This window comes from Heptranchias perlo, chromosome 17 (assembly GCF_035084215.1).
Source record: "Heptranchias perlo isolate sHepPer1 chromosome 17, sHepPer1.hap1, whole genome shotgun sequence".
In the NCBI taxonomy this organism is placed as follows: Eukaryota; Metazoa; Chordata; class Chondrichthyes; order Hexanchiformes; family Hexanchidae; genus Heptranchias; species Heptranchias perlo.
Genome location: NC_090341.1, coordinates 4,897,534 through 4,914,261, shown reverse-complemented (window position 1 = coordinate 4,914,261; position 16,728 = coordinate 4,897,534). Strand labels below are relative to the sequence as shown.

The 16,728-nt window shown below is 48.7% G+C and overlaps 1 protein-coding gene across 1 annotated transcript in view; it reads right to left on the bottom strand.

Moving 5' to 3' along the window:
- Window positions 1-16,728, bottom strand: part of LOC137334000 (monoglyceride lipase-like) — a 60,587-nt gene that overhangs the window by 32,233 nt on the left and 11,626 nt on the right. Inside the window, exons 2-3 of the mRNA XM_067998391.1 lie at window positions 14,806-14,912; window positions 8,854-8,990 (exon numbers count right to left, since the gene is read on the bottom strand). Coding sequence (XP_067854492.1) covers window positions 8,854-8,990; window positions 14,806-14,912 — 244 coding nt within the window. The remainder of the gene's footprint in view (window positions 1-8,853; window positions 8,991-14,805; window positions 14,913-16,728) is intronic.

Here is a 16,728-nt window from a genome sequence, read left to right as displayed (position 1 = left end):
ATCCATGCCAATATATTCCCCCCAATCCCATGTGCTTTAATTTTGCACACTAACCTCTTGTGTGGGACCTTATCAAAAGGAGGAGAGGGAGAACGTGATGAGGGGGAGGAGAGGGAGAGGTGGGGGTGGGGGGTATGAGAAAAGGAGAACATGACAGGGTGGGGGGAAGGAGAGGAAGAGAGGGGGGTTGAGGAGAAGGGGGCAGTAGAGGAGGAGTTGAGGAGAAGAGGAGGGGGGAGGGGAGATCAAACGATAAGGCTCAATGCAAATACAAGCATTTATTTCTTTTGGTTTGGATTGAGCTGATTAAAATCCATTCCCATTGATTTGTGAGGTCAGAAATCAAAAAACAGGTGTCCTTTCACCTGGGCGATTTGGATGCAAGTCCCGGCCAAACCAATGGGATGATAATCGTCCCTACTTGCTGGCTGCAAGGGATTAAGGCAAAATACGTTTTGATTGTTTCAATCCAGTTGCAAGTGGGCACAGGCCCAGAGCGCATGGCCCCTAACTCTGCCCGAAATGGTAATGTCATTCAGAAGGGCCACCAAGGCGGCTGTTGTGGGAACAGGAGAAATGTTGCATTAGTGCAGTTGTGGTGAGGGGACAGGCCAAGGTGTGAGAACCCTGACTGATTTGCCCCCTCCTCAGCACTCAGGCCGATTCTAGCACTGCTACGGCTACCTTGGCCGAGATCAGCTAACCCGGCACAGAATGGAGGTAACACCTTGGGATCCACCTGTGCTGGTTGGCGCAGTTTCATACTGGGCAGGTCAAATTCCCACTTGGCCATCAGAAGTGCCAATAATTTTGTTTTTGCGATGGATAAGAAAACCCACTCCTTATGTGGTCATCTTTGTTCTAGGACAGTTTATGAAGTGAAGGGCTTCGATTTATAATGGGGCATCCTTCTGTCTAAGTGCTGAGCACCAAGCAACACATTCATTTTGTGTGAACCTTGTGTCTTCAGTGGCCCGAAGGTTAATTCGAAGATAAATTAATCATTAAGAGACTGCTCCCTGTGGGAACTGAGCATTAATTGAATGCAGAGTTAATTTCTTTGCTGCAACTGACCAAAAAAAGGTTGTCAGTAACTGACGGGCACACTCTCGAGTACGAGCGCAAATATCGGTGGTCGGCCACTTCTAACATAAGGGAGTAATCATGGAAACCAGATTGACCAATAATTTCAATGATACAAAATGGTACCAGACTGCTTTTCAGATATGCAATTAGTGTGAATGTATGGTAATTAATGCTTCAGAACACACATGGGCTTATTTAGCACTCTGAGCACCGATTAATCAAGGTATTTTAAGAAGGTTGAATGCATTGCAGTGTGGCTCTGCTTTATAAAATATCATCCCATTAGCTCAGTGAGCAATGCATCGCCCGTTGTGATACTGAGCTGCACAGAGCAAGTTTGATCTTTAGTCCGTCTCGAGTTAGCTTGTCTTGGCTGGGGTTGTGGTTGAGGATGTTACACTTGGCCACTCTGCCCCTGGGGGTGGGGGGTGGTGCGTGTGAGGAAAGGGTAGAAAAATCAGCCAGGGTTCCCGCTCCTGATCGCTTTCCAGTGACCAATGAGCTCAGGTGATGACAGGATTGTATAGGCTGTGCTGTTCCCACGGTCCAGCAGCCCATGGACAGCCGTGGGGTGAAATTGGTTTACGCCAGTAGCGCGAAACAGGCTCATAGCGAATCGGCTGCCTGTTTTACTCCGCGCCCCACCTTCTTTTCCAATTGTTGGGGAAGGTGGGGTAATGTCAAACGGGCTGCCCATTTGTTACGAGCCCGTTTTGCGCTACGAGCGACTTTGCCCCCTTCATGTCTTGGCTCGTGCGTATAAAGAGTGACCACTTGCTTGTGACCGACCAGCACCCGTGGAACGGTACACTTCAGGAGAGGAAAGAGGGTAGAGGGGAACAGTATTGGCCGGTGTGTTGCTCCGCTAGTCTACAGAGCAGGGCCTCACCCTGTTGCTAACTCACCCCCATCCCCCCCTGTTCTCCCCGTGCCCTTCACTTTGCCCATTCACACAGCCCACTTCAAATGCAGCAGTTCTTCTAACTCACTGGGCAAGCTCCCCCAAAAGGTGGTAACCCCCAAATACTTGACTGCAGAGCAGTCCATGGTCCAGTCCATTATCCAAAGGGGAGAATAAAAAAGAAATACTTGCATTTCTATAGCCTCCAGATGTCCCAAAGCACTTTACAGCCAATGAAGTACTTTTGAGATGAAGTCACTGATGTAGGAAACGCGGCAGCCAATTTGCACACAGCAAGATCCCACAAACAGCAAGGAAATAAATGACCAGATAATTGGTTAAGGGATAAATCTTGGCCAGGACAATGGGGGATCTCCCCTGCTCTGCTTCCAATAGCGGCCATGGGATCCTTTACACCCACCTGAGAAGGCAGACAGGACCTCTGTTTAACATTTCATCCGAAGGATGGCACTAATGTGGCAAGGGGATGGGAACCGATGCAGGAAGTCAGTGGGAAATAAAGTGGTGACAGAAACAAAAGGCAGTAAGGGAGAGTGCACAGAACATGACCGGACAGATGGTCTGAGAAAGCAGGGCAAAGTCAAAGGGAAGTCTAGATTAAACTGCATTTATTTCAATGCAAGAAGTCTGATGGGCAAGGCAGATGAACTCAGGGCATGGATGGGTACATGGGACTGGGATGTTATAGCTATTACTGAAACATGGCTAAGGGAGGGGCAGGACTGGCAGCTCAATGTTCCAGGGTACAGATGCTATAGGAAAGATAGAGCAGGAGGTAAGAGAGGAGGGGGAGTTGCGTTCTTGATTAGGGAGAACATCACGGCAGTAGTGAGAGGGGATATATCCGAGGGTTCGCCCACTGAGTCTATATGGGTGAACTGAAAAATAAGAAGGGAGAGATCACTTTGATAGGATTGTACTACAGACCCCCAAATAGTCAACGGGAAATTGAGGAGCAAATATATAAGGAGATTACAGACAGCTGCAAGAAAAATAGGGTGGTAATAGTAGGGGACTTTAACTTTCCCAACATTGACTGGGACAGCCATAGCATTAGGGGCTTGGATGGAGAGAAATTTGTTGAGTGTATTCAGGAGGAATTTCTCATTCAGTATGTGGATGGCCCGTCTAGAGAGGGGGCAAAACTTGACCTCCTCTTGGGAAATAAGGAAGGGCAGGGGACAGAAGTGTTAGTGAGGGATCACTTTGGGACCAGTAATCATAATTCCATTAGTTTTAAGATAGCTATGGAGAAGGATAGGTCTGGCCCAAAAGTTAAAATTCTAAATTGGGGAAAGGCCAATTTTGATGGTATTAGACTGGAACTTTCAGAAGTTGATTGGGAGAGTCTGTTGGCAGGCAAAGGGACGTCTGGTAAGTGGGAGGCTTTCAAAAGTGTGTTAACCAGGGTTCAGGGTAAGCACATTCCTTATAAAGTGAAGGGCAAGGCTGGTAGAAGTAGGGAACCTTGGATGACTCGGGAGATTGAGGCCCTAGTCAAAAAGAAGAAGGAGGCATATGACATGCATAGGCAGCTGGGATCAAGTGGATCCCTTGAAGAGTATAGAGATTGCCGGAGTAGAGTTAAGAGAGAAATCAGGAGGGCAAAAAGGGGACATGAGATTGCTTTGGCAGATAAGGCAAAGGAGAATCCAAAGAGCTTCTACAAATACATAAAGGGCAAAAGAGTAACTGGGGAGAGAGTAGGGCCTCTTAAGGATCAACAATGTCATCTATGTGCGGAACCACAAGAGATGGGTGAGATCCTGAATGAATATTTCACATCGGTATTTACGGTTGAGAAAGGCATGGATGTTAGCGAACTTGGGGAAATAAATAGTGATGTCTTGAGGAGTGTACATATTACAGAGAGGGAGGTGCTGGAAGTCTTAACGCGCATCAAGGTAGATAAATCTCCGGGACCTGATGAAATGTATCCCAGGACGTTATGGGAGGTTAGGGAGGAAATTGCGGGTCCCCTAGCAGAGATATTTGAATCATCCACCGCTACAGGTGAGGTGCCTGAAGATTGGAGGGTAGCAAATGTTGTGCCTTTGTTTAAGAAGGGCGGCAGGGAAAAGCCTGGGAACTACAGACCGGTGAGCCTGACATCTGTAGTGGGTAAGTTGTTAGAGGGTATTCTGAGGGACAGGATCTACAGGCATTTGGAGAGGCAGGGACTAATTAGGAACAGTCAGCATGGTTTTGTGAGAGGAAAATCATGTCTCACGAATTTGATTGAGTTTTTTGAAGGGGTAACCAAGAAGATAGATGAGGGCTGTGCAGTAGACGTGGTCTACATGGACTTCAGCAAAGCCTTTGACAAGGTACCGCAAGGTAGGTTATTACATAAGGTTAAATCTCATGCGATCCAAGGTGAGGTAGCCAATTGGATACAAAATTGGCTTGACGACAGAAGACAGAGGGTGGTTGTAGAGGGTTGTTTTTCAAACTGGATGCCTGTGTCCAGCGGTGTGCCTCAGGGATCGGTGCTGGGTCCGCTGTTATTTGTTATTTATATTAATGATTTGGATGAGAATTTAGGAGGCATGGTTAGTAAGTTTGCAGATGACACCAAGATTGGTGGCATTGTGGACAGTGAAGAAGGTTATCTAGGATTGCAACGGGATCTTGATAAATTGGGCCAGTGGGCCAATGAATGGCAGATGGAGTTTAATTTAGATAAATGTGAGGTGATGCATTTTGGTAGATCGAATCAGGCCAGGACCTACTCCGTTAATGGTAGGGCGTTGGGGAGAGTTATAGAACAAAGAGATCTAGGAGTACAGGTTCATAGCTCCTTGAAAGTGGAGTCACAGGTGGATAGGGTGGTGAAGAAGGCATTCGGTATGCTTGGTTTCATTGGTCAGAACATTGAATGCAGGAGTTGGGATGTCTTGTTGAAGTTGTACAGGGCATTGGTGAGGCCACACTTGGAGTACTGTGTACAGTTCTGGTCACCCTATTATAGAAAGGATATTATTAAACTAGAAAGAGTGCAGAAAAGATTTACTAGGATGCTACCGGGACTTGATGGTTTGACTTATAGGGAGAGGTTAGACAGACTGGGACTTTTTTCCCTGGAGAGTAGGAGGTTAAGGGGTGATCTTATAGAAGTCTATAAAATAATGAGGGGCATAGATAAGGTAGATAGTCAAAATCTTTTCCCAAAGGTAGGGGAGTCTATAACGAGGGGGCATAGATTTAAGGTGAGAGGGGAGAGATACAAAAGGGTCCAGAGGGGCAATTTTTTCACTCAAAGGGTGGTGAGTGTCTGGAACGAGCTGCCAGAGGCAGTAGTAGAGGCGGGTACAATTTTGTCTTTTAAAAAGCATTTGGACAGTTACATGGGTAAGATGGGTATAGAGGGATATGGGCCAAGTGCAGGAAATTGGGACTAGCTTAGTGGTATAAACTGGGCGACATGGACATGTTGGGCCGAAGGGCCTGTTTCCATGTTGTAACTTCTATGATTCTATGATTCCAACAATGCAGCACTCCCTCAGGACGGCACCGGGAGTGTCAGCCTGATTTGGTGCTTAAATCTCCGGAGTGAGACTTGAACCCGCAATCTTCTGACTCAGAGGTGAGAGTGCTTCCACTGAGCCACAGTTGACACCTAGTGAAGTCCGCCCGCTACACTGTGGGAGAGGTGCAGGATTGGCAGTCACACAGTTCTGGGCCAGGACAGTCAGTCCAGTTTGCGATGGTGTGCCTGGAAATTTCTAAAGTGAAAGCGGTGGATGCCAGAAGGCTGGTCCCCTGATCGAGGAGCTCTTGCCAAGGGTGCAAGACTTGCTGGGATCGCCGGTCGGGTAACGACCAGTTTGTGATTTTCCCGCCCAATATTCTCCAAGAGTGTCACTCCTTGGCAAGAGCAATCGGACCACGGAATCAGCCCGAAAATGTCCGACTATTTAAAAATTAGATTTTTCCCTTCTACATTCAATGAGGTTTCATCACCGGCCATGCAAATATGAGAATTCACTTGAGCCTGAACAGCAAGTGTCGACAGGCAGGGAACCTCAGGGTCCAGTCTTTGCCCATCCTCACCCTGTAGGTGCAGCTGGATCACTGGTCAGCAATCAGGAGCAGGAACCCTGCTGATTTTCCCTTGCCCAGGGCACTGAGAGAAATTACAGAAAGAAAGAATGGAAGAACTTGCATTTATATCGTGCCTTTCATGGCCTCAGGACGTCCCAAAGCACTTTACAACCAAAGAAACACCTTTGAAGTGTTGTCACTGTCGTAATGTAGGAAATGTGGCAGCCAAATTGCGCACAGCAAGGTCCCACAAACAGCAATGAGATAATCTGCTTTAGGTGTTGGTTAAAGGATAAATGTTTGCCAAGACTCTGAAGAGAACTCTTCATCGAAATAGTGCCATGGGATCTCTTCCATCCAACTGAGAGGGCAGACGGGACCTTGGTTTAACATTTCATCTGAAAGACGGCACCTCTGAGACAGTGCAGCACTCCCTTAATACTGCACTGGGAGTGTCATGCTAGATTATGTGCTCAAGTCTCTGGAGTGGGACTTGAACCCATGACCTTCTGATTTCGGGGCGAGTGTGCTACCAACTGAGTCAAGGCTGACACCCGGTCACCCTGGACCCACCCAGGCTGAGATCAGCTAACTCAATACAGACCAAGGATTGAACCTGGGACTTCTCTGATCCACGTGGCTCTGCTGCTCACTGAGTAACCTTCATTACCTGGAGTACTGTGAGCAGTTCTGGGCACTGGACCTTCGAAAGGACATATTGGCCTTGGAGGGAGTGCAGCGTAGGTTTACTAGAATGATACCCGGACTTCAAGGGTTAAGTTACAAGGAGAGATTACACAAATTGGGGTTGTATTCTCTGGAGTTTCGAAGGTTAAGGGGTGATCTGATCGAAGTTTATAAGATATTAAGGGGAACAGATAGGGTGGATAGAGAGAAACTATTTCCGCCAGTTGGGGATTCCAGGAGTAGGGGGCACAGTCTAAAAATTAGAGCCATACCTTTCAGGAGCAAGATTAGAAAACACTTCTACACACAAAGGGTGGTAGAAGTTTGGAACTCTCTTCCGCAAACGGCAATTGATACTAGCTCAATTGCCAAATTTAAATCTGAGATAGATAGCTTTTTGGCAACCAAAGGTATTAAGGGATATGGGCCAAAGACAGGTATATGGAGTTAGATGGCAGATCAGCCACGATCTTATCAAATGGTGGAGCAGGCACGAGGGGCTGAATGGCCTCCTCCTGTTCCTATGTTCCTATTAATACCTCTCCCCATGTACTGCCTCTGTTTTGCCCCCTTGTCTAGTTTTGGATTTGGACAAAGGTGGCAAATAGAGACCAAGTGTTGTCTGTTAACAACCCCCACCCAGAAAAAGAAAATCAAACAGAAGAGTTGTTCCTGGGGTGGGGGTGGGGGGGTGCAAACGAGGGGCCCTTGCACATCGCCTAGCAGTACAGTAAGAATGTGATTTTAATACAGCATCGACCATGTAATGAAACATCCCAAGGTGCTTTGCAGTGGGAAGTGATGGGCACCCAAACAGGAAGTAGAGGAGAAGTTAGGGGAAGTGACCAAAAACAAGGTCAGAGCAGGTAATTACTGGGGAGGGTTTTGGGGATGGGGGGGGAGTGGGGAAGAGGTGGTGCGGAGAAGGGATCTGGAAAGAGAATTCCAGGCTAAAGGATTATGGAGGCCGAAGACTCTGCTACTGATGGTGGGGGGAGGAAACGAGCGGAGCGGGGGTGGGGGGAGGTAACGAGCGGCGGGGGGAGGAAAAGAGCGGAGCGGGGGGGGAAAAGAGCGGAGCGGGGGGGAGGAAACGAGCGGAGCGGGGGGGGGGGAACGAGCGGCGGGGGGAGGAAAAGAGCGGAGCGGAGGGGGGGGAGGTAACAAGCGGAGCGGGGGGGGGGAGGAAACGAGCGGAGCTGGGGGGGGGGGAGGAAACGAGCGGAGCGGGGGTGGGGAGGTAACGAGCGGAGCGGGGGGGGGGAGGAAACGAGCGGAGCGGGGGGGGAGGTAACGAGCGGAGCGGGGGGGGGAGGAAACGGGCGGAGCGGGGGGGAGGAGACGAGCGGAGCGGGGGGGGGAGGAAACGGGCGGAGCGGGGGGGAGGAAACGAGCGGAGCGGGGGGGGGAGGAAACGGGCGGAGCGGGGGGGAGGAAACGGGCGGAGCGGGGGGGAGGAAACGGGCGGAGCGGGGGGGAGGAAACGGGCGGAGCGGGGGGGAGGAAACGGGCGGAGCGGGGGTGGGGGGAGGTAACGAGCAGAGCGGGGGGGCGGAAACGAGCGGAGCGGGGGTGGGGGGAGGAAACATGCAGAGCGGGGGGGAGGAAACGAGCAGAGCGGGGGGGAGGAAACGAGCAGAGCGGGGGGGAGGAAACGAGCAGAGCGGGGGGGAGGAAACGAGCAGAGCGGGGGGGAGGAAACGAGCAGAGCGGGGGGGAGGAAACGAGCAGAGCGGGGGGGAGGAAACGAGCAGAGCGGGGGGGAGGAAACGAGCAGAGCGGGGGGGAGGAAACGAGCAGAGCGGGGGGGAGGAAACGAGCAGAGCGGGGGGGAGGAAACGAGCAGAGCGGGGGGGAGGAAACGGGCGGAGCGGGGGGGGGGAGGAAACGAGCAGAGCGGGGGGGAGGAAACGAGCAGAGCGGGGGGGAGGAAACGGGTGGAAGGAGTACAAAGTACGTAGGTTGCTAGGCGCGACATAGTAGGGCTGCTAATAGAGCACTGGAAATGACCTTCAAGAAGGTTATTTACCCACCCTCATGCCCTATATAGAAAAATGGTGATAAAATAGAATAACCTACAAATTAATTCCATTTTGTTCCAATGGGTCACTTACCATGGAATGTGCAAATAGGAAAACCTTCAGTTGTGGGTGACTTTTTGTCATCATGTCAAAGTGCTGCAGACAGTCCCGGATGTATACGCTTAAATCAGACACAACCAGGCGTTCCCCTTCACTCTGTCCATGGCCAACTGTTTATGGAGGAAAAGAAAGAATGGTTTAGAGGCATTAAATAATTGGGTGGAGAGCTCACTCAAGGGCTCAGTGAGGGGTACAGACCAGGACGGTGCTCCATTCACTATTCTCAGCTGGGGTAGTGTTGGGGCTTGGTGATTGGCCTTTGCACTCCTGTGTTCAGAAGGTGATGATCAGCGAGGGTTTCTCTCCTGATCACTAATCAGTGACTCACGCTGAAAGAGTGAGTGTTCGGACATCAGCGAGATAAATTTGTACTTATTACAGTGCCTCATCATATCTCTGAGAAACGTCTCAAAGTGTTTCACTTTCGACTAATTACTTCAAAGCATGGGAAACTATTGTAATATAAACAAAGGAAAGACTTGCACTTATATAGCACCTTTCATGACCTCAGGATGTCCCAAAGCACTTTACAGCCAATGAAATACATGTGAAGTGTAGTCACTGTTGTAATATAGGAGACACGGCAGCCAATTTGCACACAGCAAAGTCCCACAGATAGCAACGTGATAATGACAAGATAATCTATTTTTTAGTGATGTGGGTTGAGCGATAAATGTAGGCCAAGACACTGAGGAGAACTCCCCTGCTCTTCTTTCAATAGTGCCTTGGGATCTTTTACATCCACCTGGGAGGGCAAATAATTAGCATCTTATCCAAACGACAGCTCCTGCAACAGTGCAGCACTCCCTCAGTACCGCACTGAAGTGTCAGCTTGGATTTTGTGCTTAAGTCTCTGGAATGGGACTTGAACCCACAACCTTCTGCCATCAGAGGCAAGAGTGCAACTCACTGAGCCTCAGGTGACACAGCTGTGCTATCCCTTTACAAACTGATATTCTAGGGAGGCACCTGCATGTTAGCTTTCAGTGACACATGTACAAGGATACCAAGGTCCCTTTGAACATCAACATTTCCCAATCTCTCACCATTTAAAAAATATTCTGCAATTCTGTTTTTCCTATCAAGGTGGATAACTTCACATTTTTCCACATTACATTCCATCTGCCGTGTTCTTGCCCACTCACTTAGCCTGTCTATATCCCCTTAAAGCCTCTTTGCATCCTCCTCAAAACTCACGTTCTCACCTAGTTTTGTGTCATCAGCAAACTTGGAAATATTACATTTGGTCCCCTCATCCAAATCATTGATATAGATTGTGAATAGCTGGGGCCCAAGCACCGATCCCTGCGGTACCCCACTAGTCACAGTCTGCCAACCTGAAAAAGACCCGTTTATTCCTACTCTGTTTTCTGTCTGTCTGTTAACCAATTCTCAATTCATGCCAGTATATTACCCCCAATTCCATATGCTCTAACTATTCACCAACCTCCAATGTGGGACCTTATCGAAAGCCTTCTGAAAATCCAAATACACCACATCCACTGGTTCCCTCTTATCTATTCTACTAGTTACATCCTCAAAGAACTCCAATAGGTTTGTCAAACATGATTTCGCTTTCATAAATCCATGTTGACTTTGCCAACTTTTTAACGTGGCAAATTAGGTCCACTACTTCTATTTGAGGATTCTTTTCTCCTTTGCTTTGACATTTTTCTTTCATCTTAACTGTTTTCAAGCCATCGAACCATCACCTATCCTAACCCATCCTTTCCTGGGGTCTCAAAACAGTGGAACTCCTCACCTCCCTCAGTCCCTCTTTCCTCCAACAATCAACACTTCCTCCTCTAATCAAAAGGCTTTCAAAAACCAAGCTGGCATCACCTAATCAGCGTCTCTTGATAGTTTCCTCCATGACTCTTCTCAACCTTGCTAGTGTCCTGCACTGTGGACCTTTTATCTATAAAAGAACAGCCTCTTCCTAACAGGGACTATGGGCCAATTCAGTCAGATATACTTCCCCAAGTTGTATCCAGGGTCTACTCTGCGAGCATCACACATCATGGATCTTCTCCAGTGTTTACATGGACGTATCTATTTGTCTTCCTCAGTACTGCGCTTAAGCGTCAGCCTAGATTATGGTCCTGATATTACCAGGGAGGCGGGATGGCGGGGGGCGACTGGGCGCGTGGGTAACCCGCCCAGTGAAATCCGTCCGTTCCCCACGCGATCACGGGTAAATTGAAACCACTTAATGTGGCTTCCGGGTTTCCCGTCGGAAACCTGCACAGTGGTCACAGATACACTACCTCTGGCCTTACAAGGCTTCACACATGTCCTCCAAACTGTCATCCAGCAGGGTGGTAGGAGTGGTGGCCCAGGAGAGGAATGATGGCGAAAGGGGACATGGAAGTGGGGACGCCACTCAGAGCGCTCCTACATCTCACCCGTTGCCCCACTCTCAACCTTTATTCGCAATGCTGCCTCCTCTCCAGGTGGTCGAGTCTACCCCTGCACAGGTGCAGGTGGAGCAGTCTTTGGCGAGGCTCTCACGGGCACCGAAACCCAGGGGGCATAGGCCCAAAGCATCTAATCGGTCAGGGCATGACCAAGAGCAACCTGCCACTACCTCTCTGCAGTCACAAGAGAAGCACCACGTAGGAGTAGTCGGAAGCGTAAGGCAAAGGTTTTGTGAGCACAAAGGGGATGCACAAGGGTGTTTGATGGTTTGTCATGTTTTTTATTTATATTTGATTTTTGTTAATGGCACATTAAATATTATTATTGTCACCACTACTGCCACATCTTGGCCATTCTTGACTGGCTTGTGTAATAAGGTTCATGAGGTTCACCATGAACACCCACACTTGATGCCACCCATTGGGTCACCCTACAGTGGGTGTATGTGTAGTTGCACGACTATTTTGTGCAGGTGCCTCTGGCGCAGCACTGTGTTGTGGAGCTCCACGTGGCGGAGGCGGACGGCCTGCCTGGCGAGGCTGGTGATTTTGCTTGTCCTCGGATGAAGTGATGAATGCAGCTATGGCGCCCTCCATCCTGACGGTGTGAGTTTGAGGGGGTCCGCAAAGTAGGTAAATGTGTTTGCACAGCAGAGTTTAGGGTATAAATTAATAATTTTGAGTGGAAAGAAAGGTGTTGCAGCCAAAACTTTGTCTGAAGTGACAGAGTGCTCTGCTGCAATAAATGAGGTATTCCCCCCCAACTGTCAAATAATCCTTTGCATCTCCCACTGGCTGCTGGCTGAAACACATCTGCTCCAACAGGACGGGAAACACGCTGAGCATCCTTCAAAATTGCACCCCTGCCAAAATCTCCACTCAATGAGGTCTGTCAAGTACCTCAACTAGCTAATAACTATCTAAATTATCATCCCGCCGGCTTTAATTGCCGGTGGGAGTCCCACATGCGGGAGCTGCCTGCGCACCCGAACGTGTCATTGGGGAACCCGGAAGTGAGCGGGTTGGAGCCGGGCTCTGAACGCGCTCCGGGATTCCGCCATTTTCAGAGCCCCCCGCCCCCGTCCCCAACACACCCGCTCGGCCATCCGAAAATCAGCCCCTATGTGTTCAAGTTGAACCCACAACTTTCTGATTCTGAGGCAATAGTACTACCCCTATGCCAAAGCCGACACCTTCACACAGAGGCTTGCTGTAACTCATCTGGCCTCCATCAGCATGTAGCCGATAGCATTCACAGGCAGCCAAGGCACTCTGTTACTCCTCTGAATCTGCAGGTCCCCAGCTGCCTGCCCTCTCCACAGACCTGAGTCTCGTGAAAGATTGACCCCAATCTACTCTTGCCCTCAGTGAACATACACCCCGGCCTACACGTTCGATGTACATTTGTAAGACATCACTTTATGAAGCACCATGTGGGGGAAATTCCCTCTGTGTCCTAGAGAAATGTAAAGTGTACTTTATAAATGGTTTCATGATTTTATTACACAGAGCACAGGGGAAACGCACTGTAAAGTGAACCTGATGTTAAAATGCATGTTAAAGTCAGGGGTCTACAAGTTGTAGAACTGTTTCGTGGTCCTCACAATCCTCCACATACTAAAGCCCCAATTTTAACCTAACCCACCCGTTGGGAACAGGGAAACGGGGCAGGTTTGGGTGTGACGCCTGTTTTACACCCTGCCTGATTTTACGCTCCATTGGAGCTGCCTTTCTGCACCTCTGAGTAGCTGGTGAGGATGGGCATTAGCAGCACCTATGATCAGTTTGTTTGTCTGGTTTTTTAGCCACAGACACTGTGCCGTGTGAAGAGAGTGAGGAACAGAAAAGGGATTAAGAATATCTTAGAAAGTTTGGGAACTTTATGTACCTATCTTTGTATTTTATCAATATCACTAGAGTTGCTTCTGCATTGTACTGTCCTCCTATTTCTCCTAAGCTCCAAATGTGCTACCTGACACACTCTAGGTGTCATCATGCCTCAGTTGGCAGCACTCTCAGCTTTGGCTCAGGATTGTAGGTTTGAGCCCCACTCCAGGGCTTGAGCACATGCTCTAACCCCACATGTCAGGGCTGTGCTGAGGTAAATGCTGCGTTTTTGGAGATGAGACATCAAACCAAGGCCCCGCCTGCCTACTCATGTGGGTAAAAGACCCCATGGTCCTACTCAAAAGAAGAGCAGGGGGTTTTCCCCAGTGTGCGGGCCAACATTCCTCCCTCAACCAACACCACCAGAAACAGATTAGCTGGTCATTCATCTCATCTGCTGTTTGTGGGGCCAAGGTGTCTGCGAATTGGCTGCCACGGTTCCCTACATAACAACAGTTATTAAACTTTAAAAGTAATTTTTAAAAAAAAATTTGTTCATGGGATGTGTGTGTCGCTGGCAAGGCCAGCATTTATGGCCCATCCCTAATTGCCCTTGAGAAGATGGTGATGAGCCGCCTTCTTGAACCGCTGCAGTCCGTATGGTGAAGGTTCTCCCACAGTGCTGTTAGATAGGGAGTTCCAGGATTTTGACCCAGCGACAATGAAGGAACGGCGATATATTTCCAAATCGGGATGGTGCGTGACTTGGAAGGGAACGTGCAGGTGGTGTTGTTCCCATGTGCCTGCTGCCCTTGTCCTTCTAGGTGGTAGAGGTCACGGGGTATGGGAGGTGCTGCAGTGCATCCTGTAGATGGTACACACTGTAGCCACGGTGCACTGGTGGTGAAGGGAGTGAATGTTTAGGGTGGTGGATGGGGTGCCAATCAAGTGGGCTGCTTTATCCTAGATGGTGTCGAGCTTCTTGAGTGTTGTTGGAGCTCATCCAGGCAAGTGAAGAGTATTCCATCACACTCCTGACTTGTGCCTTGTAGATGGTGGAAAGGCTTTGGGGAAGTCAGGAGATGAGTCACTTGCTGCAGAATACCCAGCCTCTGACCTGCTTTTGTAGCGACAGTATTTATGTGGCTGGTCCAGTTAAGTTTCTGGTCAGTGGTGACCCCCAGGATGTTGATGGTGGGGGATTTGGCGATGGTAATGCCATTGAATGTCAAGGGGAGGTGGTTAGACTCTCTCTTGTTGGAGATGGTCATTGCCTGGCACTTGTCTGCCGCGAATGTTACTTGCCCCTTATCAGCCCAAGCCTGGATGTTGTCCAGGTCTTGCTGCACGCAGGCACGGACTGCTTCATTATCTGAGGGGTTGCGAATGGAACTGAACACTGTGCAATCATCAGCGAACATCCCCATTTCTGACATTATGATGGAGGGAAGGTCATTGATGAAGCAGCTGAAGATGGTTGGGCCAAGGACACTGCCCTGAGGAACTCCTGCAGCAATATCCTGGGGCTGAGATGATTGGCCTCCAACAACCACTACCATCTTCCTTTGTGCTAGGTATGACCCCAGCCACTGATTCCCAATGATTTCAATTTTACTAGGGCTCCTTGGTGCCACACTCTGTCAAATGCTGCTGGAATTAAGAACCAGCAGTCTGTACATACCGAAATCATGTGTAAATACGAACAGGGAATGCTTCACGAACATCGTAGCAACTCCTACGTAGCGGCCGCTGTGTTCTCCTGCACCATATACTATCATCACTAGAGCCCTGGAGGAATTGGATGAAAAATGAATTGAGAAACGGAACAGCAAGCATCACCTTCAACGTAAAACATGATTCGTTAAACTCTGATTCAACCCTGATTCCACTCAGTCACATCGTCAGTCTCTACCCTTGCTTCAGCCTATCTGCTACCGAACCCTCATCTATGCTTGTTTTACCTCCAAAAAGGGGGTAAAGTCCTTAGGGTTAGATGAAGGAGGCTCACTTGGAGTATAAACAGCGGCATGGACCTGTTGGGCCGAATGGCCGGTTTCTGTGCTGTACATTCTTTGTAACTCGACTATTCCAATGGTCTCCTGGCTGGCCTCCCATAGAATCACAGAATGATACAGCACAGAAGGAGGCCGTTTGGCCCACCGTGCTTCTGCCGGCTCTTTGAAAGAGCTAGCCAATTAGTCCTATTCCCCTGCAACTCTTTCCCCTTCAATTATTTATCCAATTCTCCTTTGAAACTTATTACTGAATCTGCTTCCACCGCCCTTTCAGTCCCTGGGGTAGAGAGGGGAAAATCTACCAGATCTCCCTGTTCCTAATCACTCCCCAGGGACACCAGCTGGATGGCATGTGCTCTTGTCGGTTGAGGACATGATTGTCTCAAACATCTGGAAAGGTCACTCAGGCAAAGTATCAAGCCCGTGGGAGCCACATCTCAGCAAGCAGATAATAGGTTCAGGAGAGAAGGGAAAGAAGGGGACAAAGCTTGGCAGAGTAAAGGAGGGAAAAGAAACAATACAGCTGTTAGATTTGGCTGCCATCCAGGTGTTAAGGGTGCTGTTTATGGACGATTACTAAATAAATGTGTACAAACTAATGCTGAATGCTTTACAGTGCTTGTAATGTACAATATAGAAAGAAAGAATTTGCATTTATATAGCGCCTTTCATGACCTCAGGATGTCCCAAAACATTTTACAGCCAATGAAGTTCTTTTGAAGTGTAGTCACCGTTGTAATGTAGGAAAGGCGGCCAATTTGCGCACTCCACATACAGCAAAATCCCACATATAGCAGTGTGATAATGACCAGATAGATAATCTTTAGTAATGTTGGTTGGGGGATATTGGCCAGGACACCAGGGAAATTGCCCCAGCTCTTTTTCAAAATAGTGCCATGGGATTTTTACATCCACCTGAGAGGGCAGACAGGGCCTTGGTTTAACATCTCATCCAAAAGGTGGCACCTTCAATAGTACAGCGCTCCCTCAGTACTGCCCCTCCGACAGTGCAGCACTCCCTCAGTGCTGCACTGAGAGTGTCGGCCTAGATTACGTGCTCAGGTTGCTGACACACCTCAGTACATAATATGTACAGGTGCATTATAAGGCTTTCTTGGTAGCTGTCCAAAAAATATACCTTGTAGCAAGGAGCTTGCTAAAGAGGGGGCGTTTTACAATGTTTCTCTGTTGGTAAGACAATTGTAAACAATTTTACAACACCAAGTTATAGTCCAGCAATTTTATTTTAAATTCACAAGCTTTCGGAGGCTACCTCCTTCCTCAGGTGAACGATGCGGAAAAAAAAAGATATACATGATCAACAACTTGTACTGATAGTAGCACCTTTCAAGTAGTAAAATGACACAAGGTGGTTTGCACTGTGGGGGAAGGACAACTGAATACCAAGCGGGAGTTGGGGGAAGAGTTAGGGAAGGTGATTGAACAGCTACGTTTTGAGGAGGTTTTGAAGATGATGAGAGTTGAAACAATGTGGCACGAATTAGGACAAATTCTTTTCAACAAAAATTCATAATAGGATCACTATAAACGCTCCAGAAATTCTCAGTCACCCTGGTTCTTGTTGTTTA